The sequence below is a fragment of the Balaenoptera ricei genome, chromosome 12 (assembly GCF_028023285.1).
Source record: "Balaenoptera ricei isolate mBalRic1 chromosome 12, mBalRic1.hap2, whole genome shotgun sequence".
Lineage (NCBI taxonomy): Eukaryota > Metazoa > Chordata > Mammalia > Artiodactyla > Balaenopteridae > Balaenoptera > Balaenoptera ricei.
This window is the reverse complement of record NC_082650.1, coordinates 79,546,790-79,572,491: the sequence shown is the minus strand read 5'-3', so window position 1 is coordinate 79,572,491 and position 25,702 is coordinate 79,546,790. Positions and strand designations below refer to the sequence as shown.

General features: G+C 38.2%; 1 protein-coding gene across 2 annotated transcripts in view; it reads left to right on the top strand.

Moving 5' to 3' along the window:
* Positions 1 to 6,361: 6,361 nt before the first annotated feature.
* TTK (TTK protein kinase) overlaps positions 6,362 to 25,702 on the top strand; it is a 45,361-nt gene continuing 26,020 nt past the window's right edge. For both annotated transcript variants that reach the window (XM_059942089.1, XM_059942090.1), the window contains exons 1-10: positions 6,362 to 6,500; positions 8,855 to 9,077; positions 9,441 to 9,547; positions 11,755 to 11,898; positions 12,897 to 13,008; positions 13,172 to 13,244; positions 13,335 to 13,429; positions 15,251 to 15,338; positions 16,420 to 16,540; positions 20,458 to 20,606. In XM_059942089.1, the coding sequence (XP_059798072.1) occupies positions 6,362 to 6,500; positions 8,855 to 9,077; positions 9,441 to 9,547; positions 11,755 to 11,898; positions 12,897 to 13,008; positions 13,172 to 13,244; positions 13,335 to 13,429; positions 15,251 to 15,338; positions 16,420 to 16,540; positions 20,458 to 20,606 (1,251 nt within the window). The remainder of the gene's footprint in view (positions 6,501 to 8,854; positions 9,078 to 9,440; positions 9,548 to 11,754; positions 11,899 to 12,896; positions 13,009 to 13,171; positions 13,245 to 13,334; positions 13,430 to 15,250; positions 15,339 to 16,419; positions 16,541 to 20,457; positions 20,607 to 25,702) is intronic.

The window sequence follows — 25,702 nt, the reverse complement described above, 5'->3', positions numbered from 1 at the left end:
GATGTTCAATGAGATTAATGTTGTTTTCATGCCTGCTAACACAACATCCATTCTGCAGCCCATGAATCAAGGAATCATTTAGAAGTTCAAGTCTTCTTATTTAAGAAATACATTTCAAAAAAAAAACAAAATAAAAAAGAAATACATTTCATAAGGTTATAGTTACCATAGATAGTGATTCCTCTGATGGATCTGGGCAAAGTAAATTGAAAACTTTCTGGAAAGGATTCATGATTCTAGATTTCATAAAGAACATTCATGGTTCTGGGGAAGAGGTCAAAATATCAACATTAACAGGAATTTGGAAGTTGATTCCAACCCTCATGGATGACTTTGAGAGATTCAAGACTTCACTGGAAGAAGTAACTGCAGATGTGGTAGAAATACTAAGAGAACTAGAATTAGAAGTGGAGCCTGAAGATGTGGCAGAATTACTGCAGCTTCAGGATAAAACTTGAGTGGATGAAGACTTGCTTCTTATGGGTGAGCAAAGAAAGTGGTTTCTTGAGATGGAATCTACTTCTGGGGAAGATGCTGTGAAGATTGTTGAAATGACAACAGAGTATCGAGTATATTACATACGCTTGTTTGAAACGGCAGCTGCAGGGCTTGAGAAGATACTTCAATTTTGAAAGAAGTTCTGCTGTGGGCAAAATGCTGTCAAACAGCAATGAATGCAGAGAATGCAGAGGACAGAGAAACATTCGGGAAAGGAAGAGTCAATTGATGTAGCAAACTTGCTTGTCTTATTTTAAGAAATTGCCATAGTCACCCCAGTCTTCAGCAACCTGAAGCACCCTGCTCAGTCAGCAGTCATCAACATAGAAGCAAGACCCTCCACCAGCGAAAAGATTACAATTTGCTGAAGTACCAGATGATCGTTAGCATTTCTTACCAATAAAGTATTTTTAATTAAGGGATGTATATTGTTTTTTAGACCTAATGCTATTCCACATTTAATAGATTATAATATAGTGTAAACATATATGTGTTTTATATGCACTGGGGACCAAAAAAATTATGTGACTTGCATTATTGCAATATTTGCTTTATGGCAGTGGTGTGGAACCAAATCTGCAATATCTCTCAGGTATGCCTGATCTTAAAGATATTGCCCCACTGTCTCTGGGCTTACATTGTTTCTGATAAGAAGTCTTCTGTTAGCCTTATGATGCTTCCTCTTTATGTAATTTGTCTTTTTAACCTGGTTGCTTTTTTAGACTTTATCACCAGTTGTTTTTTTTTTTTAACATCTTTATTGGAGTATAATTGCTTTACAATGGTGTGTTAGTTTCTTCTTTATAACAAATTGAATCAGCTATACATATACATATATCCCCATATCTCCTCTCTCTTGCATCTCCCTCCCATCCTCCCTATCCCACCCCTATAGGTGGTCACAAAGCACCGAGCTGATCTCCCTGTGCTATGCGGCTGCTTCCCACTAGCTATCTATTTTATATTTGGTAGTGTATATATGTCCATGCCACTCTCTCACTTCGTCCCAGCTTACCCTTCCCCCTCCCCATTTCCTCAAGTCCATTCTCTATGTCTGCGTCTTTATTCCTGTCCTGCCCCTAGGCTCTTCAGAACCATTTCTTTTTTTTTTTAAGATTCCATATATATGTGTTATCATACGGTATTTGTTTTTCTCTTTCTGACTTACTTCACTCTGTATGACAGACTCTAGGTCCATCCAACTCACTACAAATAACTCACTTTCGTTTCTTTTTATGGCTGAGTAGTATTCCATTGTATATATGTATCACCAGTTTTGAGCAATTTAATTATGTGCCTACATAATTTTTGGAAAGTTTCTTGTGCTTGGGGTTCATTGAGCTTCTTCAGTCTGTTGGTTTATAGCTTTTACCATATTTGGACAATTTTTGGCCATATTTCCTTCAAATACATTCTTTAGTTCTCCTACCTTTCCTTTGAAAATTCCAAATTTTAAGAAATTTTTTATTTTGTTGTAATTTTTGATTACACAAGTGTTGCAAAAGTGCAGGGAGTTGATGTGCATTCTTCTCTCAACTTCCCTACTATTAAGATCGTATATACTGTGGTACCTTTGTCAAAATTAAGAAACTAACGCTGGTACATCACTATTAACTAAACCCCAATTACTTATTACTTGGATTTCATCAGTTTTTCCATTAATGTCCACTTTTTGTTCCAGGATCCAATCCATGATACCACCTTGCTTTTATTTGCAAGTCTTAGTCTCCTCTGGTCTGTGACTGGGGATATTAATTTTAATAATATATTTTAACACTATATATCAAAACATCATTTAAAACTGATCAATATTTTAAAAATTATCAATAATGTATTTTACATTATTTTTTCATACTAAATCTTTAGAATCTAGTGTGTATACTTACAACACAAATTAAACTCAGACACTTTCATTGGAAGTACTTCATCTGCATTTAGAGCTCACAAAATTTACAGTTGAAAAAGTAGATTCACATTCTCCGGTTGTTCCAATATACTTAAAATTCTTCCAAGAATTGCACTGAGTATCAGTTTTTAAATTTAAATTAATTAATTAAGAAATTCAGTTATTCAGTTGCAGTAGCCACAGTTCAAGTGCGCGATTGCCCTATGTGGCTAATAGCTACCATATTAAATACTGCAGCTCTAGACCACTGTAAGGACTTTTGACTTTTATTCTGAGCTCTGAAAGGTTTTGAGCAAAGGAGTGACATGATCTCATTGAAGATTACTCTGCTGTGCTGGAGAACAAATTGAGGTGAGGGCAGAAGCAAAGAGACCAGCCAGGAGGCACTGCAATAACCCAGGTGAGTGAGGAAGGTGCCCGGTACTAGGGCAGTAGCAGTGGAGGTGGAGAAAGGTGGTAGGATTCCAGGACTACCTTGTTAGACCTGACACAATCTGCTTGTGGATTAGCTGTGGGGTCAGGAATGACGCCAAGGTTTTAGGCTTAAAAATGGAACAGGGCTTCCCTAGTGGCGCAGCGGTTGAGAATCTGCCTGCCAGTGCAGGGCACACGGGTTCGAGCCCTGGTCTGGGAAGATCCCACATGCCACGGAGCAACTAGGCCCGTGAGCCACAACTACTGAGCCTGCGCGTCTGGAGCCTGTGCTCCGCAACAAGAGAGGCCGCGATAGTGAGAGGCCCGCGCACCGCGATCAAGAGTGGCCCCCGCTTGCCGCAACTAGAGAAAGCCCTCGCACAGAAACGAAGACCCAACACAGCCATAAATAAATAAATAAATAAATAAAAACTTAAAAAAAAATGTGTTAATACTTATTTTAAAAAAATGGAACAAGGAATGTCTTTTACGGAGAAGATTTTGTAGGAAGTAGGTTGGGAGTGGGGAGATCAGGGACTGTTTTGAACATTTTGAGTTTAAAATACCTATGAGACATTTACGTGGAGATGTTAAGTAGACAGTGGATATTTGAGTCTGGGGTTCAGGAGAGAGAGTTCTGCTGGGGTTATACATTTGGGAATCATTAACACATAGACAGTACTTTATTTTATAAAATATTTATTTATTTATTTATTTTTGGCTGCGTCGGGTCTTGGTTGTGGCACGTGGGATCTTTCGTCGGGGCCTCCCAGCTCTCCAGCTGTGGTGCGCTTATGGCACACAGGCTTAGTTGCCCCGCAGCCTGTGGGATCTTAGCTTCCTGACCAGGGATCGAACCCACATCCCCTGCATTGGAAGGCAGATTCTTAACCTCTGGACCACCAGGGAAGTCCGCACTGATGATATTTTAAAGGTAAGATTTGAGGACTTCCCTGGTGGTTCAGTGGTTAAGACTCCCCTGCTTCCAATGCAGGGGGCACAGGTTCGATCTCTGGTGAGGGAAGTTCCGCATGCCACAGAGTGTGGCCAAAAAAAAAAAAAGGAAAAAGTAAGATTGGAGGAGCTCACCAGAGGAGTGAGTGTACAGAAAGAAGAGTTAGTAGCAGAATTTTCAGGAAAATGCAAGTTTTGAGATCAGGCCCCAAAGAGATCAACAAGAATTGGTGGAATAGTATATTCCTCCAATTAAAAGCAGTGTTAGGCTCAATGATGCAAAGGTAGTGATTAGGCAACCAGGTATAGCAAATCATTTTGCTGTGCTGAAGCAAAAATACAGAGCCAGAAGGTATGGAAAGATGTATTCGGTGAGGACGGGCTTTCAGGCTGGCCGGGTGGCTAGTCAGAGCTGGGAATGCGAGGGTTCTAAGGACAGCTTTGGAGTTAACAACTGACAGCTGCAGTTAGTTTCCTACACGTACACAAAACCGACCAACCCGTCTTGCCATAGAGCATATGTCATAGTGCTGGTACAACAGGCATCTCGTTTCGCAGATGAAGAGAAGCATTGCCTTGGACCACAAAGCCACTTAGCCGCAGAGCCTCGCCCTCGCGTAGATTACCGGGGAGGTGCCCTTCCCCCAAGGGCACTCGAGCTCTAAAGTGGGACAGGCTCGGAGGGAGGGGGGCTGACACGGCGAGTTCAGAAATAGCAATCGTGATGGGCGTGTGAGTTCCGCGCAGAATTCTGACAAAGGGGAGGGCCTTGGCTTGAAGACGAGGCATACGGTCATTCAAGTCTAGTGGAAGAACTAAGGCTAGTGGAAGCTCAAGGACAAAAAGCACTGAGATTCTTGAGCTGGCCCTGTGAACGATCCTTCCTTGCCGCATCCTCCCTAAGTCGGGCAGCGAGGAGCCTGAAGAACCGAGGAGTGAGGGGGCGGTGGCGGGGAAGGGCCGACTGACACGGCCCCTTTTAGGTCCTGATGCTGGGAGCAGCGTCTGCACTCCTATTTTCCTTTCACCGGGTCACTCTGCCCGGGAGTGGCTACCTCTCGGGCAAAACTATGGCCTTGTTAAACGGGAAGGTGCAGGAAAGCCAGGCTGCCGGCGCCCCGGGCACACCCGCCGACTGCCAGCACTTCTCTGACTCCCAGCGCCGAGTAGGCAGAGTCAGACCGGAAGACCCCGCCGGGCTGGGCTCCTGGGCCGCAGGAGAAGGGGCGGTGCCAGGGCACAGGAACCAATCACGGCAGACGCCTCCACGTGGCTAGTACTGGCCAATAGGCGGCCGCGGCGGCCGCGGCGGGGAAATTCAAACGTGTTTGCGGAGAGGGGCTGGGGTTCCATCTTTTGTTCTCAACTCGGCTTTGCGGCGGAGAGTCCTACCTTGCCGGCGCACGGAGGGACGGCGGCGGCCGGTGTGTGGGCTCTTTAGCCGCGCCGCGCGGGCCGGTGAGCGGTGGGGGCGAAGCGGGGAGGGCTCGCAGCCTGGCAGAAGACGTAGGGTGCGGCTCAACGGGCTGGAGGGGGAGGGGCGGGCTCTGTGCCCCTCCAATCCTCCCGGGAGTGCCGGAGATTTTTCTTGTTGAGGACCCGGGAGACGAGAGGTAGGTGTGGACTTGGCTGGAGAGAGGGCCTGGCAGGGCATCTGGGGAGACTCCCTCTCTTGTCTGGTGTTTTAGAACAGGGAGAGGAGATGGTGGCCTTGATTCTGACAGTTAACCTTAGGGACCTGGCTTCAAGGGGTGATACCTAGCTGCCTGCTTTATCCCCCTTTTTCATTGTTACGCTCGAGGTCTGGGGCGCCATTGATATCAGTGACCCTGGGTTACTGGATTGATGGGTTTGAGAATCACAAAGATGAGATTGACAGGAAGAAAGACTGCGGACACTTTGTGGACTAAACATCAACACCGTGCAGATGAGCAAGTGCTCAGTACTGTACTAATACAGTAGATTCTTGGTATTAGAATGATTAAGGTAGCACATCATGTTTCTGCCAGATATGCACAAGAACAAGCTGCTGATATCCCATTTATCAATAAAGGGCAGTGATGTTGTATGTATCATGCTTTGAAAGCACTTGCAATGTGCAGGTTTACTGACATAAAGCAGATGAATAAAGGAATGGTTATTCTCACTACCAAAAGGATTTTTTTTTATGCCTATATGTCACTACCAGAATCCAAGCAAACATACCATCACATTTTTTAAAACGACTGAATTTGCAGATGGCCCAGAGAAAATAATTCTGGAGTAAGAGTGAAAGGAAGGCAGAGAAGAAAAATGGAAAGTTGGAAAGGGGGCAGCATCTTCTGTGTTGTGCAATGGCTTCATTGACGTTCTGGTGGAAAGGAGAGGTGGACTTACCTGTTGTAATCCTTGCTGGGCAGATTACAGAGACATGCTGTTGTTTTTGTGCACATAGCTTCACAAATACCACCCTGATAATATCTGTGTTGAGATATTCATATAATTAATGCTTTAGTCTCCTGGGTTCTAAAAGGCTAGTTGCAACATTTTTTTCTTTAATGCTAGTAAAAATAAGAATTCTGAATAGTTCGATTTTTTTTTTCCTTAGAAATGGAGGCTGAGGATTTAAGTGGCAGAGAGTTGACAATTGATTCCATAATGAACAAAGTGAGAGATATTAAAAATAAATTTAAAAACGAAGACCTTACTGATGAGCTAAGCTTGAATAAAGTCTCTGCTGATACTACAGGTGAGTTCCCTTGTTTTGAATACCTCTGAGGTAAAGGAAGGAAATGTTAACCACTGGGTGTTCACATGGTGTACTTTTCTCAGTAATTGATGCTTACCAATTAGAGCACAAACATTTTATGTCTTAACCCTTGTGTGTGGAAATATTCCCACAATTTTCCACTTTCTTAAAAAAGGACACTTAACATCATTTATTACAGTGTGCTCAGAGGTAATTTTCGTAACTCTTCCATTATTGCCAGCTGTCATTTCCGCTGATATGCCTGCCATCAATAGGTATGCCATTTTTTTCCATTCCTTTTTTTGCTGCAAACTGAGAAAACCTCACCAGTCTCAATAAAATGATGTACAGATTTAAGGTTAAACACTCAGTGTTTGATTTGAAGAATCTTCCTCTTACTCTCCTGGCCTTTCTTTCGTATACTCCCTTGCTCACTGTTCCAGCCACGGCAGCTCCCTTGCTATATGCCTCCTGTGTGCTGGACCAGCTCCTATCCCAGTGCCTTTGTTCTTGCTCTCTGCCTGGAACACCGCTCCCCAGCTACCTGCCCACTCTTACCTCCTTCAAGTCTTGGTTCAAATGTCATCTCATCGAGGGCTTCCCTAACACACCTATTTAAAATAGCAACCTGTGGGGTTGGGTGTGTGTCCCCTATTTCCTTTCCCTGTATTATTTTTCTCTATAGCACTAGTCACCTTATATCTCATTTACTCATGTGTTTATTGTCTCTCTCCTCCACTAGAAAGTGAGCTGTCTGAGGGTGTGGCTTTTATCTGTTGTGTTGTGTCTGCAGAACTAAGAATGGTGCCTAGCAAGTAGTAGGTACTTAAATATTTATTGAATGATGAATGAATGAAAGTGCCCAAAGTTTAATGCCCTAGTTTTATGAAAAGTATTAACTCAGAAGCCGAATCTTTACTATATTTTAGATTGTTGAGTTTTTTTGATAAGTGACCTTTGGATAAGTTTGTTGTATCTGTACTAACCATTAAATGGATGAGGGATTGAAAGCAAATGGAAGAACCTATAACTAGTCATGATGGCAGGTCATATTCACTTGAAACAACTTAGAAGCTGATCATTTTGGTGTTAAGCAAATTCTTAATATGGTGATATTCTATCACCACACTTTGTGTATTTAAACAGTGGTAACAAAGCTTGTACGCCAAGGTAGATAAGTCCTTATTTAAAATCTTTAGCTTGCTCAAAACTGTGAATACTTAACATATATTGATAATTGGGATGTAAGACATAATACTGAGGAAGATTAAAACCGTGGTTTCTAGATGAGAAGAATTTAGTATCTACTATGCTACATTGTAATATATGTTTGACATCGAATGAATACTAACACAATAAGACAGGATGCTTTAAGGTTTTAATAGAGGGAGAATGGGGTACGAGAAATACATCTGCAAAGACCGTTTTTTAGACGCCTTGAAGGCTAACTTGTTAGGAAGGCGATGGGAGGTAAAACTGAAAATGAAGTTAAGATCAGACCAGATTAAATTTAAGGGTAAAAACAAAGTTATGAATCTGTTTTGTTTTGTTTTGTTTTGTTTTAGTAAAAAGGAGAAACAGTAATTTTGTTTATAAAAGCAAATATTTAACCCTTGTTGAAGGTAACTGAAGCTAATAGAAAGAATGATAATTTCTCTGAGAAATCTAAATTTAATAATGTTTAATAATGACTAAAATATCCTGAACAGGACAACTAGTAACACTAAAGAAAGTTAAAAATAAATTAACAACATGAAAATTTTGGAGAAATGTGGGTAAATTGGAGGGAGAAGAAAATGACCATACCAGTTGCTTATCTTTTGTAAACTGGTTTTGTTTGATCGGTTTAAAACTAAGTTTGAGGAATATGGATATAATGTTGGATCAATAAGGTTGTAAAGGTTATGTTAGGACTAGAGCAGTAAGTTTCTAAATTTTTAATAAATAAACATGAAGAATTTTCCAAGAAAGTTGGTACTGGTGGTGGTGAGAGAGGCTTAGGTTTTCTTTGCATCGTTAGGATGCTAAGATAGAATTATGCTGCTACAGCATACAATATTCTTAGACTGCATATGGTTTTCTAAAGCTCCTCATAAGCATTTATTTCCAGGGTTTTTTTTCCTTCCAAATATATAGCTTTTTGTAGTACAGTATACCGTCATAAAAATATATATGCAGTAAACAAGTTTGCTTATATTTGCATGAGTTGTTAAAGTTTTAAAAAAGTATTTTAGGGAGTTTGTGTATGTTCATACTGAGAGTATCAGTGATTAACTGTAATTTGAAAGAAAAGTGCAATTTGGCATTTGTTTTATGTCTTTCCTCTGTTGTGGTATATTTTGTCCCCTATTCAGATAACTCGGGAACTGTTAACCAAATTATGATGATGGCAAACAACCCAGAGGACTGGTTGAATTTGTTGCTCAAACTAGAGAAAAACAGTGTCCCTTTAAATGATGCCCTTTTAAATAAATTGATTGGTCGTTACAATCAAGCAATTGAAGCACTTCCTCCAGATAAATATGGCCAAAATGAGAGTTTTGCTAGAATTCAAGTGAGATTTGCTGAATTAAAAGCGTAAGTATTACCATTTTAACTGCATTTAGCTAACTACATTACATAACACATAACTACATCACCAAAAGGTAAAATGAAAACATGATGTCAGAATTACTTGTAAGAAATTTAATATTTTTTGATGAAATCCTTTTGTTTATAATTAACAAGTGAGTAATGTAAACTTTCTTTACTATGTACATATTTCCACAAAAGTTACATACTCTAGACTCTGCCTAAAAAGATTTTAAAAATTAACATTTAAATTTACATACAGAAAAAAGAACAATATCCTGTGTCTTTTGGAAAATAGAATGAGGAGTTATCAAACTTAGGCAAATGTGTCCTTTTTCTTAAAACTTGACTCTGAAATCTTTATTTCAGTATTCAAGAGCCAGATGACGCACGCGACTACTTTCAGATGGCCAGAGCAAACTGCAAGAAATTTGCTTTCGTGCATATATCTTTTGCACAATTTGAACTATCACAAGGTAATCTGAAAATGTCAAGTCCAAATTTTAAGTAGAAGATAGCTTCCTACCGTAACTTACATTCGAATGTTAAATCATGTGTATGAAATAGAAGTATGAGGTGAAACGTCAGATGAGAATATGGGGGAAGAATGCTACCTAAGTGTGAATGTGGAGAATATTTGTCATACGGGCCCTTCCACTTGTGAGGAGTAACCCAGGAAAATAAGCATGAACATCACGTGTGTGCTATTAGATTCAGGAAACATCTAAAGGAAAGTGGCTTCTTTACTGAGTATTTCTGGGATGAGGATATAAGATATTTAAACCAGAGCTTAGATAAGTTTTTCACGTGCGATGGTGTCATAGCACCAAAATATATATCAGAATATAATTGTAGCATTAATTGGTAGTTCAATTAAAAAAAAGTAAACTGCTGTAGAAGCTTTTATTTCTTGCTCACTTGGTTCTACCTAGTCTGGACATTTTAGATAGAACGAGGGCAGTCTCTTCCTCAGACATTTTTGGCCTGGCCATTAGCCTTTACTCTTTTCATTTTCTGGGGCCTTTGGATCTATCCTGTTGGCCCTCTGGCCACGTTTTCTTTCCTGTTTTTCCATTTGCCTCGTTGCTGCTCCAACCCTGATCCCATCTCCCACCAGTAATACACATATTATCACCATTTTTTTTTTTTTTTTGGCTCAGCCAGAATCCTCGTAGTCATGTCCAAAGCAGGGCTAACTCCTTGGAGAGTATTCGCCAGGACCGAGGTTGGAGAAAAGCACTGTATAAACTCAGATCCTGAACTTCTCCTTATTCAGATGATTTCTGAGTCCTAGTTATCTGAATCATCTTCTCTGATCTATCCTGTGCACTATCAGGTGACTTAAAAAAAAAAATCATTCCTTTCCTGCCTAGGAGAATTGACTCGTTGCTTGTTAGAGTTTGGCCAGGCCTTTAAGATCATCTATCTCTCCTTCATTCTACTTTTTTAAGTTTTTGAGGTGTTATGGCCTATCAACAGCAACTATAAACTTATAACTTTAGAATACAAATTTTGAAAATCTCAAATTATATTATCTGTAAATAAGAAATAAACCTCATTGGTACCACTGGGATGTAGTAGTAACCTCAAGGTCCAAATTGTGATTATTTTGAACAAGATTGATGAATAGGCTTTCAGGAAAAATGCAGAATCCCCGAAGTCCTATGTGCTTTTGGTGTGTATGTGTATTTTTGTAGGGGTGGAGGACATTCCATAGTTTTTATCAGATTCTCAAAGGAGTCTATGACCTTAGTAAGCTCCCTAATTACTAGTTCCTGTCTAAGCCTTTCTTTCTTCTTTTGCTATCCTGAAATGCTCAATACATGAAATATCAGTACTCTGAATAAATGTAGTCTTAGTCTCTATCAAATATGTTTATGTTCTTAAAATTTGTAAACTGTGAGAGGCTAGAGGCTGACTCTTAACCATTTTTATACCCAAGTGCCAAGTGCATAGTATAGCCCAGTGGCTCCCATAAATGCTAACACATTTCATAACATACATGATGTATACATTTAATCTTTATAAATGAAATTCTAAACTAAATGTATTGGGTAAGTTTGCAGTTGAAAGAAAATTTGTTTGGTAACTTATCTGTAGTCAAAAGGTGATTTTGGTAGTTTCTCAGTTATTTTGCATTTGGGGGGTGGTGTAGCTAAGTCTGGTAGCTAAAGATTAATCTTTATTGTTACATTTTTTCACATGAATCCTTTCGGTGGGAATTCCCTTTACCAAAAGATGTCAACCTTAATGACTAAATGTTATTATAGATGATAATTATTATGCTGCGTTGTAACAGATTGATGCTCTTGAGACTCTTGCAACAGCTAAGGCTTAGTTTTCCCTTTTACTGAATTCTCTCAAGTTTCTAACTGTTTGAGTTGACCTTTGCTGCCCCCATTTTGTAACTGCATTGCTAACATTTCTTTTACTTGTGAAAATGGACCGTGGCAATAAACCAATACATAATTACATCAGTTAACATCTTGTACAAGTAAACTGTTTGACATGACTTGTTATCAGAAGTGAGAAATTGCTTACTTCCTTATGAATAACGTGCGTGAGCCTTGGAGTAAACATTTTTGCTTAAGACTTTAAAATTTTTTTCCTAGGTCCTGATGAATACGCCTCTGGGGAGTTAAGGTTGCTGCATTTAAATGACGATTATTTTTTACTTTGTTAGGTAATTTCAAAAAAAGCAAGCAACTTCTTCATAAAGCTGTGGAATGTGGAGCAGTACCAGTAGAAATGCTGGAAATTGCCATTCGGAATTTAAACCTTCAAAAAAAGCAGCTGCTTTCAGAGGAAGAAAAGAAGAGTTTATCAGGTAAATATGTTAGTGTGTGCTAATACTTTTCTGTGGTGTTTTGTCCTGCAAAAAAGGATTCAGGATAATATTTTATAGAAAAATATCATTTATTTAGAATGATCAAAATCTAAGATTAAGTTTTAGATGTAAAGGAGGTAAGACTTTTAGAAGTAACAAAGTCATTACTTTCTTGTTGGAATTTTTTTTTCCCTAATCAAACTCGAATTGGTAACACATTAAAAACAGCTTGATCTAAAACAATAAGGTCCCACTGTATAGTACAGGGAACTGTTTTCAATATCCTGTAATAAACAATAATGGAAAAGAATATGAAAAAGAATATATATATATATATAAATTACTTTGCTGTACACCAGAAACTATTACAGCATTGTAAATCAACTATACTTCAGTTAAAAACAAACAAACAGAAAAACTTGATCTAGGCAAGAGAATGACTTTTTGCTATTAGAAATAAGGAATGTGTCTTTTCTCTGAGTAAACAGTTATAGAATTATGGAATAGTTTTGAAGTATAGTTAGAGAATTATCTCCATAACATCTTCATGTCTGCATATCTTATTTGGGGACAAATATTTACTATGCATTGACTTTTTTTTTTTTTTTTTTAAATTAATTAATTAATTAATTTATTTTTGGCTGTGTTGGGTCTTCGTTTCTGTGCGAGGGCCTTCTCTAGTTGTGGCAAGCGGGGGCCACTCTTCATCGCGGTGCGCGGGCCTCTCACTATCGCGGCCTCTCTTGTTGAGGAGCACAGGCTCCAGACGCGCAGGCTCAGTAGTTGTGGCTCACGGGCCCAGTTGCTCCGTGGCATGTGGGATCTTCCCAGACCAGGGCTCGAACCCGTGTCTCCTGCATTGGCAGGCAGATTCCCAACCACTGTGCCACCAGGGAAGCCCTATGCATTGACTTTTAAAACATTCTTATTTATGAGATTACTTTTTTGTGTATTTCTTATGTCTTTATAAATTTAATTACAATTTCAAATGTTTACAGCATCTACAGTATCAAATGTGCAAGAACCATTCCCCAGTACACTTGGACATTTACCAAATAGGAACATCAGTTGTGATTCCAGAGCACAGACTAAAGCCAGGTTTTTGTATGGGTAAGGAAACTGAATCCATTTTTTAAATGCTCGTCCTACATTTATATTATTTATACATCTGCGTATATATTTTCATGTTACAATAACAGTGTTTAACAGTTGATGAAAATGCGTGTGTCAATATTATTCTTTTAAAAATCGGGAGTATTTTCTTTCTGTTTAGAGAGAACATACCCCCTCAAGATGCAGAGATAGGCCATCGAAATCCATTGAAACAAACAAACAAAGCTAAGCGAGTAAGTTATTTTTAACTCTGATTAAAATGGTAGTGGTGAGGTATGTACTCATTTCCTAGTTAGTTACTTAATCTTTCAAAACATTTTTAGTCATGCCCATTCGGAAGAGTCCCAGTTAACCTTCTAAGTAGCCCGGATTACCATGAGAAGACAGATGCTTCAGTTGCACCCCCTTTTACTAAAAGGTATGTTTGAGTTTTAATTTTTTAATTTGGTTTCGAAACTTGAAGATCGATGGCAGAATTATCTTAAAGTCTTTTACTATGTAAAAGTAATTATGATTACATTTTTACTTAGTATGAGGAATGAGTGGGAGATATGACTTTATTTTGCTTTTGCACTCATTAAAAATATTCACTAAAGGAACTATTAAAAAATTAGGAAACACAGAGGAAAAAATATTAAGTCAACACGAAGATTAAAAGACTATGCAAACAGCCCTGGGGTAAAAACTCTTGATGTTTGAACATTTCTCCCTTATGGTAGCCTCTCTGGTAAGACTCTCTTTAGTGGGTATGGAAGTCTCCATAGGGGTGAAGGGAGGTCTGGGAACAATTTCTTCTGCAGCTCGTTCAAGGAAAGGGGCAGCTATCAGTGGGAGAGGTGATTAATTCACTCACTTGCTTCTTTTTTTTTTACATGTGCACCTCACTTTACAGTCAGCATGGCCCTTAGTCTTTTTTTTTTGGTTTTTTAAAAAAATTTATTTATTTATTTTGTCTGTGCTGGGTCTTCAATGCGGCATGCAGGCTTCTCTAGTCGCAGCGCATGAGCTCAGTAGTTGTGGCGTGTAGGCTTAGTTACAGTATGTGGGATCTTAGTTCCCTGACCAGGGATTGAACCCCTGCATTGGGAGGGAGTCTTAACCGCTGGCCCACCAGGGAAGTCCCCACTCATTTGCTTCTGAGCCTAAGGCTTCAAGAAGTGGGGCAGGGTAGGTAGAGATGAAGTATTGTTCACCACATCCAATGTGGTCTCCTTCCTTCAACTTGAAAACTGAGACTCTCGTATTGCAGCTTAGCTAAGGGACCTCATTTTTCTGCTCTATTTTTAACTATAACCACTATTCATTACATTATTTCTAATGGAAAAGGCTCCTTGGATTCTAGAAAATCATTTTGCAAGTAAACTTTAGAAATATAACCGTTTGTTTTTAGCTGGTGTCTTCTATACTTGAATTCTTATTATACTTAGGGCTTGACCGAACATTGATATTAAAGAGCATTTTGGATGTCAAGGTTAAGCTCCAAAATCTTATGAGATGACTATTTTCTTGTCATCTCCATTTCAAGTGCTAGCTTAGGAAAAAAAGGAGACTTTCTCCCACTCAAAAAAATAAGAGCAGAAACAAACCAGCCATTTTCTTGGTGCTTGTTTTGATAGATTGTGAGCTAGGCACTCTCCCATAGGAGAGCCTACACCCTAGTTCTTATCCTTAAGCTATTTGCAACCTGAAGTGTAGTTTGATCTACATACTGCTGTTCCCTTATCCTTTCCCACATTCATACCTTGACTCCAGCTGTTACTTATTACATAACAGGGTAGGCAATCACCTGCTTACTACTCATCTCTCTCACTTTTATCACTGCCCAGCACTTTAGTCATGTTTATACTGGAATCTTGTTATTTTTAAAAATATCTTTCCAGGGGACTTCCCTGATGGCGCAGTGGTTAAGAATCCTCCTGCCAATGCAGGGGACACAGGTTCGAGCCCTGGTCTGGGAAGATCCCACATGCCGCGGAGCAAGTAAGCCCGTGTGCCACAACTACTGAGCCCGTGTGCCACAACTACTGAAGCCTGCACACGGGCCACGAAGACCCAACACAGCCAAAAATAAATACATACGTACATACATACATTTATTTAAAAAAATCTTTCCAAGTGATTTTTCCAATTAAAAGGTGTACATATTGTTAAAAAGCCAACTTTAAAATTGAAAAAATAATACGTTGAAATGATTGATTTCAGGTTAAACATTACAATTGTTTTGTTTCATGGGTAACAGACAGATCTCTGGATCAGAATGCCGAGATACAGTCGTTTCTGGATCTAAATCAAGTGGAAATGATTCCAGTGACTTGAGACATTTAACGGTATGTCCATTTTTAAATCTTTCCATGAAGCAAGGGTTCCTGACCCAGGGTCCATGGAGCTTTTTCCCGGAAAGGAGTCCATGATTTATGTATCTCCAGCAGTGTTCCTGAAGCCCCAAGAGATGTCGGACCACTGATGGGCAGTGGCACATAAGTCCTAAACTGTTTCTCCTCAGTTGAGGTGGTAGGGCAATGATCAGCGATCTCCTGGGGTAACTCTGAAGTAGCAATTATTATATAGTGTTTTATCAGGTTAGTTGGCCTGGATTTGGGAATAGCGGGGCGAGCCATGCCCCCCAGCTTTTGTTTCTTGGTATGTTTAATCATATGATCTGGCAGGGCATCTTAGACAAAAATGAGGGAGTGGCTTTGTGATGGGGCAGAGGTGAGGGCTTAGATAATCCTGGCATCCTGATATGGCAGATGTGTGAACCTCAAAGACAGGAAACAGCTTTAATCCCTGGTGCACTGATTTTTAGGGGTTATACTATTCTTACTGTAGTTGAGTTAAACCCCTGGCATCACAATGTAGGTCTTTTTGATTTTCGATTCCTTGTAATTCGTCTCTCTCTTTCATGGTCTTTGCTTTTAAATAATGAGTTTAACTAGTTTACAGCTATCTTAGAGAATAGTGCACAGTTGTGTCAAAAGTTTATTTTCTGGATTTAGAATAATACTCTCTTAGACTTATACAAATCTTAATTTTGACCAGTGCTGTTATTTTTGGTGATAAAATATGATCACAGTAACAAAATAATGAAGTGTGTTTTATGTTAGATTCAAATTTTCTAACCTCTCTCTTTAAGTGACTGTATTTTATCATTTGATTAATATGTCTATTGAAAGTAAATTGGCCAATTTTATGGTTATGGCCATTCCCGTTGCTCTAGTCAGTAATTCAAGAAGTTATCTTTGCTGGCAGTTTGTGAGTCCACATGTAAGTATAATAGATAATTTTCCTAGCAGTCTTTTCATATAGTGAGACTTTAGTATATTGAACACTAAGACAGATTAGTACTACTTCTGTTGATGAGACTTTATTTTATATAAAATCAAATCAAACCTTATTCTTTTTATGTAGTCTGTTAAAAATATTCGTTCCAAGGAACCTCTGATGTCAGATGAGAAGAGTTCTGAACTTGTTACTGATTCAGTAACCCTGAAGAATAAAAGTGAATCAAGTCTTCTAACAAAATTAGAAGGTAAGAGTGACAAAACAGACTACTTCTTTAATTAAGAGAATCACTTTGTACTTGTGGAAGTTGACCAGCCACCTAACAATTGCCATGTAAGTCTATGACTCTGTCCCTTTATCTTGTATTTCAGTTAAATTTTATAGATTATATGAAAACTACTAAATTCTGTAGCAAAGAAAGTTTATTTGCCTAAAAGGTGCATTAAAGGAAGATTGGAGGGAAAATACAGTGGCACTGAGTTATTTTTCTCAGTTGGCTTGACAGATACTTTCTGGAAAGGACACAGAAGCTGTATTTATATGATAATTCTCCCTTTCCTCCTTTGTCATACATTTGCTTTTCCAATGTATGAGTACTATGGTGAATGTTCTAAGGATATATACATGAATGAGACAGGGTCCCAAGGAGATTGCCAACCAGTGTGGGAGATCTACTGATAAATATAATGCTGGGTAGAATATAGAGTACCATGAGAACCACATCAATAAAATGCTATGAGGATTCAGTGGAAGGAGAAATCTGAGGAACTAATTTGGTTTAGGGGAAATAAGGAAATAGCTTGTGGAGGAGAAGAAACGTGAAGAATTGTTAGCATTTAAATAGGAAGAAATAGCAGTGATAGAGTATTTCAGATGGAGGGAATAACGTAAGCAAAAGAATAAAATATTCTAGGAACAAAGATGGTCAATTATGCTGAAAACTGTAACACAGGTAGTATAGAAGTGGGAGATAAGACTAGTTAGACTTAGAATGTCAGGCTTCAATTTTTTATTTTTTTAGATGTCAGAGTACCATCAAAGATTTTTGAATGGGATCATGAATTGGATATCATTGTCCAAACAAAGGTTGCCAGATTGGGTGTAATTTTTTCTTTTAATTGGACTGAAGAGGAATGCTGGGACTTTTCTGGTTTTAGCCCGGAAAGTCCCATGTCACAGGAAAGCCCTCAGTCCCTGCAAACTGGGATGCCATGATTTTGATTGGGAACATCAGCGTTTTTTCCAGGATCCCCCCTCGGCTGCCCAAATCCTCAGTTGCTCAAGTCCCTTATATAAAATGATGTAGTATAGTCAGCCCTGTGGAACCTGCGGATACGGAGGGCCAACTGTAGATTCCTCTTCCTAGTAATTGGGGGAAACTCATATTTTATATTTTCATGGCACCTATTACAAACTGGTATGATTGAAAAAATCATCTTTACCAAAACTTCTTGTTTATAGTACTGATCTGGCACCCAATTTAATGCTCTCATTTCTTTCACACACGTTTCCATCGAGCGCATTCAGAGTGGGATTGTCGGGTCACAGGCTGTTGTACGTATTCAGCTCGTCGATAGTGCGGAACGGTTTTCCAAAGTGTTGTGTTTGACCAGCACTTACGTTGCTCTTGCTTCGTATTCTTCCCAGTAGTTCTTATTGTTGGTCTTTAATGTTAAACATTCTGATTCTGCTAAGTGATATCTCACTGTGGTTTTAATTAGCATTTCCCTGATGTCTAACGATGCTGAAGGCCTTTTTGTGTTTATTCGCCATAGGGCTATCCTCTCGTGAAGTACCTGTTCAAGCCTCACCAGTTTTTCCGTTGGGTTTCCTTTCTTTCTCGCATGGATTTTAGGAGACATTAATATGGTCTAGATACAGCTCCTTTGTTGGGTATATATTTTACAAGTAACTTCTCCTGTTATGTGGTGAAGACTTGATGAAATTCTTAATTATCATACATTTTAATTTATCAGTCTTTTCCTTTGTGGTGAGTGTTTTCTGTGCCTTTAAACAAATCTTTTCCTCCTCCAAGATCATAAAGATTTCCATATATTTAATTTAATTTATTTTTTTATAAATTTATTTATTTATTTTTGGCTGCATTGGGTCTTCATTGCTGCGGGCAGGCTTTCTCTAGTTGCTGCGAGCGGGGGCTACTCTCCGTTGGGGTGCGCGGGCTTCTCATTGCGGTGGCTTCTCTTGTTGCAGAGCTTGGGCTCTAGGTGTGTGGACTTTAGTAGTTGTGGCACACGGGCTCCATAGTTGTGGCTTGCGGGCTCTAGAGCGCAGGCTCAGTAGTTGTGGCCTACAGGCTGTAGAGCGCAGGCTCAGTAATTGTGGCACACGGGCTTAGTTGCTCTGTGGCATGTGGGATCTTCCTGGACCAGGGCTCAAACCTGTGTCCCCTGCGTTGGCAGGCGGATTCCTAACCACCGACCCACCAGGGAAGAAGCCCTTTCCATATATTGCAGAAGACATCATTTTACGTTTCACATTTAGAGTTAGATTCTACTTGAGTTTAATATTTGTGTATAGTTAAGATCAAGTGTCAGGATTCATTTTTTTCTCCCCATGTGGATATCCAGTAGATCCAGCAGCATTTATTGAAAAGACCCTTTTTCCCCTCAGTGATTTGTTATAAATTAGATGAGTCTGTGTTTGGTGTCTGGTTTTGGATTCTTCTCTGTTCCCATAGTCCTTTGTGTCTTTGTGCTAATACTGACGTAATTACTGCAGTAAGTCTTCATATCTGTCAGTGTAAATCTTCCACCTTTGTTCTTTGTCAAAGCTATTTTAGTTATTCTAAGCCTTTTGGATTTCCATATAAATATTAGAATCTGTCAGAGTTCCTTTTTTTTGTTTTTAATGGGATTTTGATTGAGATCTAGTGGGACAAGTTGACATCTTAACAGATAAATTTTCTACTCCACTAACCTGGCATATCCCATCATTCATTTAAGTAATCTTTAAAACATTATTGAAGAAATACTTTTCTGTGTAGAGATTTTGCTTATCTTTTGCTAGAGATGTACTTAGAGATCTGATATTTTTTTTTTGATATGATAATGAATGGGATCTTTTTTTAAAAAAATACTTATCCTCTACTTCTTTGTTGCTGGTATATAAAAATACAACTGATATTTAGCTATTGATCATATTTACAGTGACATTGCTAAAGTCACTGAATAATTCTAATATTTTCCTATAAATTCTTTCATATTGTTTGAAAATAATATAACATTTTTTGCCTTCCAGTCCTTTAACTTTCATTTCTTTTCTTTGCTGTATTGCACTTATAACCTCTAGCATAATGGTGAATAGAAGGAATGATAGGTGGCGTTTCTGTTCACTCCTTATTTTAGAGAGCCACTTTCATTATTTTACCCTCGCGTGATAATTGCCTTAGAGTCTTACAGCTATTCTTTATCAAATATCAAAACAGAGTGAGTTTTGCTTTATACCTAGACTAAAAGTTTTTTTGTGACTGGGTATTGAATTTTATGAAATGCCTTTTCTGCATTTTTGGAGTTGACCACAGACTTTTCTCCTCTATTATTATGGCAAATTGAATTAACTTTCAAGTGTTGAAGCAACTTTGCATTTAGGAATAAACACAACTTGGTCATAATTTATTATATCTTTTGTATATCAGTTGCAAATATTTTGTTTAGAATTTTTGCATCTGTTATGATAGGGACAGAATATTGACATTCATAAAATAGTCAATATTATTGTTGAGGCTCTTTTGTTCAGACGCTTAGGAAAGTAAATTACAGGCTAGTTTAAGGTAAAATTTTTGTTAAAAAGCTAGAGGTCTATGAAAAGTGGTGAACTAGCTTCTCTTTATTAGTAAGACATACATGTTTTTAAATTTTTACTTACTTATTTCCTTGTTTTCTGGTAAAGACCAGAAGCATTTAAATTCAGAATGGTCTTTGGTAAAGCTCTAGGTAACAACCTAGGAAGATGACTGTTGCAGCTTTGAAAAATTGACTTGCTAAAAGCAAATTGTCAGCAGCTGGCTTAAAGTTTTTAGTTTCTTTGTTTTTTTAAGAGCAAAATGCGAATACAGTTTTGTAACATGTTCTATCATTTAGGTTTATTTTGTTATTATCAAATATTCTTGCCTTTTAATGACAACAACAACAAATACAATTTCAGAAACTAAAGAACATCAAGAACCAAAGGTTCCAGAAAGTAACCAGAAACAATGGCCATCTAAGAGAAAGTCAGAATGTGTAAACCAGAATCCTGCTGCATCTTCAAATCAGTGGCAGATTTCAGAGATAATCTCAAAAGTTGATACAGAGGTAACTTTCCTTTTCAAGTGTAGCATTGCTATTGTTCATAATGTGATGATCATGTTAAATGTTTTCTTCTTTTATTAAATTCTTGTGTACCATATTTAGTGGAGCAGCTTGCTCAAGTGTGTGGTTTTTTGTTTTTTTTGCTTTTAATTCACAAAACAATGATCAGTAATAAAGGTTTAGTTTAGTAAGAGTATATGTCAAGCTGAATTCTTTTCTGTTTTCAATAGTATTTTTGGATGCTGGTAGACTGGTGCAGGGGTCAGCAAACTACAGCCTAGGAGCCAAATCTAGTTCCCAGCCTGTCTGTAAACAACATTTTCTTGAAACACAGCGGTACCCGTTTATTTACGTAGTGTCTATGCTTGCTTTTGAACTGTAACAGCAGAGCTGAGTAACCGCAACAGAGACCACCTGGCCTGCAAAGCTGAAAATGTTTACTATCTTACCTTTTCCAGAAAACAATATGCAGATGGCTGAACCAGTGCCATGCTGTACCAAGCATTTGACAATTTCCTATTGTCGTCCTCATGGATAAAATAGAAAAATGTAGACTAGATAATGTGAATTCATAACAGGTTGAACGATCATTCTCAGTGGCTTGGGTCCATTTCAGAAGCAAGGATCTCGTAGAAAGCCATACCTGTACGTAGTTCACGGCCATACTCTTGTCATTATTACTTTTCAGTTGTATTCTAACTCAGCAGTTCTCAAATATTTTGGTTTTGGTGCCTTCTTTTATACTCTTAATTATCGAGGTTCCTAAAGAGCTTTGGGGGAATTCCCTGGAGGTCCAGTGGTTAGGACTCCGTACTTTCACTGCCGAGGGCCCAGGTTCAATCCCTGGTCGGGGAACTAAGATCCCACAAGCTGCGCGACGTGGCCAAAAAGGGGGGAAAAAAAGAGCTTTGGTTTACGTAGGCTATGTTTATCTGTATTTGCTATATTAGAAAGTAAAACCAATACATTTAAAAAATATTTACTAATTTATTAAAAATAACAAGAATAAACTTTTTACATGTGAATGTAGATACACTTAAAAATAAGTATTTTGTTTTACTGAGGTATAATTGATATACAACATTATATTAGTTTTAGGTGTACCACATAATGATTCGATATTTGCATATTTGTATATACAGTTGACCCTTGTACAACATGGGTTTGAACTGTGTGGGTCCACTTATGCATGGATTTTTTTCAATAAATATGTACTCTAGTACTACATGATCTTTGGTTGGTTGATCCCGAGAATGTGGAACTGTGGATACATAGCGCCAACTATAAGTTTATATGTGGATTTTTGACTTCATGGGAGGTTGCTGCCCCTAATCTCCCAGTTGTTCAAGGATCAACTCTATTGCAAAATGATCACCACAATAAGTCTAGTTAATATTCATTACCATACATAGCTACAAATTTTTTTTCTTGTGATGAGAATTTTTAAGATCAACTCACTTGGCAACTTTCAAATATGCAATTCAATATTATTAACTATTGTCACCATGTTGTTCATTACATCCCCATGACTTATTTATCTTGTAACTGGAAGTTTGTACCTTTTGACCCTCTTCCCCCAGCCCCGCTCCCACCCACCCACCCCCGCCCCCAGCAAGCACCAAACTATCTGTGAGCTTGGTGTTTTGTTGTTGTTGTTTTCCCCTCCAGATTTTACATATAAGTGATACTATGCAGTATTGGTCTTTCTCTAGCTATTTCACTTAGTATAATGCCCTCAGGGTCCATCGGTGTTGTCACACATGGCAAGATTTCATACCTTTTTATGGCTGAATAATATTCCATTGTATATATGTACCGTATTTTCTTTATCTATTCGGCCATCAATGGATATTTAGGTTGTTTCCATTTCTTGGCTATTGTAAATAATGCTGCTATGAACATGAGGGTACAGATATCTTTTCAAGTTAGTGTTTTCCTTTTCTTTGGATAAATACCCAGAAGTAGAATTGCTAGGTCATATGGTAGTTCTATTTACATTTTCACGAACACTGCACAAGACTTCTATTTTCTCCACATCCTTGTCAACACTTCTTATTTCTTCTCTTTTTGATAATAGGCACTCCGACAGGTGTGAGGTGATATCTCATTGTGATTTTGATTTGCATTTCCCTGATGATTAGTGATGTTGAGCATCTTTTCATATACCTGTTGACTATTTATTTGTATGTCTTCTATGGAAAAGTATCTAATCAGCGCCACTGTTCATTTATAAGTTGGTTATTTGATTTTTGGTATTGAGTTGTAATGAGTTCCCTGTGGTTTTTTTTTTTTTTTTTTGTCTGTGTTGGGTCTTTGTTGCTGTGCACAGGCTTTCTCTAGTTGCGGCGAGCGGGGGCTACTCTTTGTTGCCGTGCATGGGCTTCTCATTGCGGTGGCTTCTCTTGTGGCGGAGCACGGGCTCTAGGCGCATGGGCCTCAGTAGTTGTGGCACACAGGCTCTAGAGTGCAGGCTCAGTAGTTGTGGCGCACGGGCTTAGTTGTTCCATGGCATGTGGGATCTTCCTGGGCCAGGGGTCGAACCCATGTGCCCTGCATTGGCAGGCGGATTCTTAACCACTGTGCTACCAGGGAAGCCCCTCCTTGTGTATTTTGGATATTAACCTCTTATTGGATGTGTGGTTTGCAAATATTTTTTCCCATTCCATGGACTGTCTTTTCATTCTGTTGATGGTTTCCTTTGCTGTGCAGAAGCTTTTTAGTTTCATGTAGTCCTACTTGTTTATTTTTGCTTTTGTCTTTACTTTAGGTGTCAGATCTAAAAATTCATTGCCAAGACCTGTGTTAAGGAGCTTACTACCTATGTTTTCTTCTAGAATTTTTATATTTTAAGGTCTTATATTCAGGTCTTTAATTCATTTTGAGTTAATTTTTGTGTATGGTATGAGAAAGTAGTCTAGTTTCATTCTTTTGCATGTGGCTGTCCAGTTTTCCCAACACCATTGACCTGTGTGTCTGTTTTTATGACAGTGTCATACTGTCTTGAATACTTTAGCTTTGTGATATGGTTTGAAATCAGAGAGCGTGATGCCTCCAGCTTTGTTCTTCTTTCTCAAGGTTGCTTTGTCTATTCATGATCTTTTGTGGTTCCATATGAATTTTAGGGTTGTTCTATTTCTGTGAGAAGTGCCACTGAAATTTTGATAGGAATTGCATTGAATCTGTAGATTGCTTTGGGTAGTTATGGTCATTTTAACAATATTCTTCCAATCCATGAACACAGAATATCTTTCCATTTATTTGTGTCTTCAGTTTCTTTCATTGGTGTCTTATAGTTTTCAGTATACAAGTGTTTCACTTACTTGGTTAAATTTGTTCCTAGATATTTTATTGTTTTTAATGGGATTGTTTCTAACAGGTTTTTTTGGTGGAGTCTTTAGGGCTTTCTGTATATAATATCATGTCTGCAAATAGTAACAGTTTTACCTCTTCCTTTTCAATTTGGATACCTTTTATTTCTGTTTCTTGTCTAATTGCTGTGGCTAGGACTTCCAATACCATGTTAAGTAACAGTGTGAAGAGTGGGCATCCTTGTCTTGTTCCTGATTTTAGAGGAAAGCTTTCATCTTTTCACCGTTGAGTATGATGTCTGCTGTGGGCTTGTCATACATGGATTTTTTTATGTTGAGCTATGTTCCTTCTGAAGAATAAGTATTTTTCAAAACAAAATAATTACAGTGAAGAGAGTGATATCGTTTTACAATTTTTACAATTTCTGTAATGGTTGGCTTAACAGAAGACTGGATTTCTTGTATCCACTTTTGCATTCAATCTATTTCACTATCACATGCCTTCTAGCCTTGGGAAAACTCTAGTTTATATTCATGAAAGAATGAAAGTGAAAAAGGCAAATAATGTCTTAGTATGATTATGAAAATAGTTTTAACCTCTCAGACTCCAAGAAAAGATCTTGGGAACCCCTCTCTTTCTGCTATTTCTAGATCACTCTTTGAGAACTGTTGATCTAAGTAATGGAGTAGGTAACAAATGTTAGATGACAAGAATCCTGACAGGTTGAACCATGGACAAACAGTATCTCCTCTTTTTTTCTTTTTAAAACTTGTAAACCAATAGAATGGTAAAGGGACTTAAAACTATTTATCTGTCATTAGGGAAATGCAAATCAAAACCGCAATGAGACACCATTTCACACGCACCAAGATGGCTATAATTAAAAAGAGACAGTAATAAGTGTTGGTGAAGATGTGGATAAATGAACCCTCATACACTGCTGGTGAGAATGTAGGATGGTACAGTCACTTGAAAATGGTATGGCATAGCAGTATAACTTACCTCCACTGCTTCTTCTCGGGTCAAGGCAGAAGAGGACCATTCTGAGACCTAAATAAATGGTGATCACCTTGCCAGAGTTATTATGAGGTGCTTAGTTGAGAAAATTTACACTTAAGAAAAAAATCTAAATGTGCCTTCTTAAAAGAGATTTCCTACGAGTAATTTTCTGCCTTTTATTCCTGGTTGCACGTGAGGTCTAGTTTTCCTCTGCCTGGAGTTGCCCTCCAGGTTTGTGTTTATATACTGCTTCATCAACCACCAACTTGCATTGTTTCGCTATTCATAAAAATTGCTTTGTACGCTTAGTTATTTTATGTTTATTCATGCATTTTTTATGATTGTATCAATTATAGTGCTCATTATAACATATTTAATTATTAAGAATTTTGGGCGGAAAATATTAAAAAGTAAAGCACCTATCATAATTACTAATTGTGCTTAATTTGAAATTAGAGTGTCATGAATTAAAAAAAAAAAAAAGGTATGGTAGTTCCTCAAAAGATTAAGCATACAGTTACCATATGATCCAGCAATTCTACTCCTAGGTATATACTCAAGGGAATTGAAAATATATATCCACACAAAAACTTGTACATGAATGTTCATGGCAGCATTATTCATAGTTGTAAAAAAGTAGAAATAACCCAAATATCTACCACCTGGTGAGTCAATAAGCAAATATGTTACTCTGATTTTATTATTTCATTTTTTTATTCAATAATAAAAGTAATGAAGCACTGATAAATGCTACAGCATGGATGAACCTTGAAAACATGCTAAAATGATGG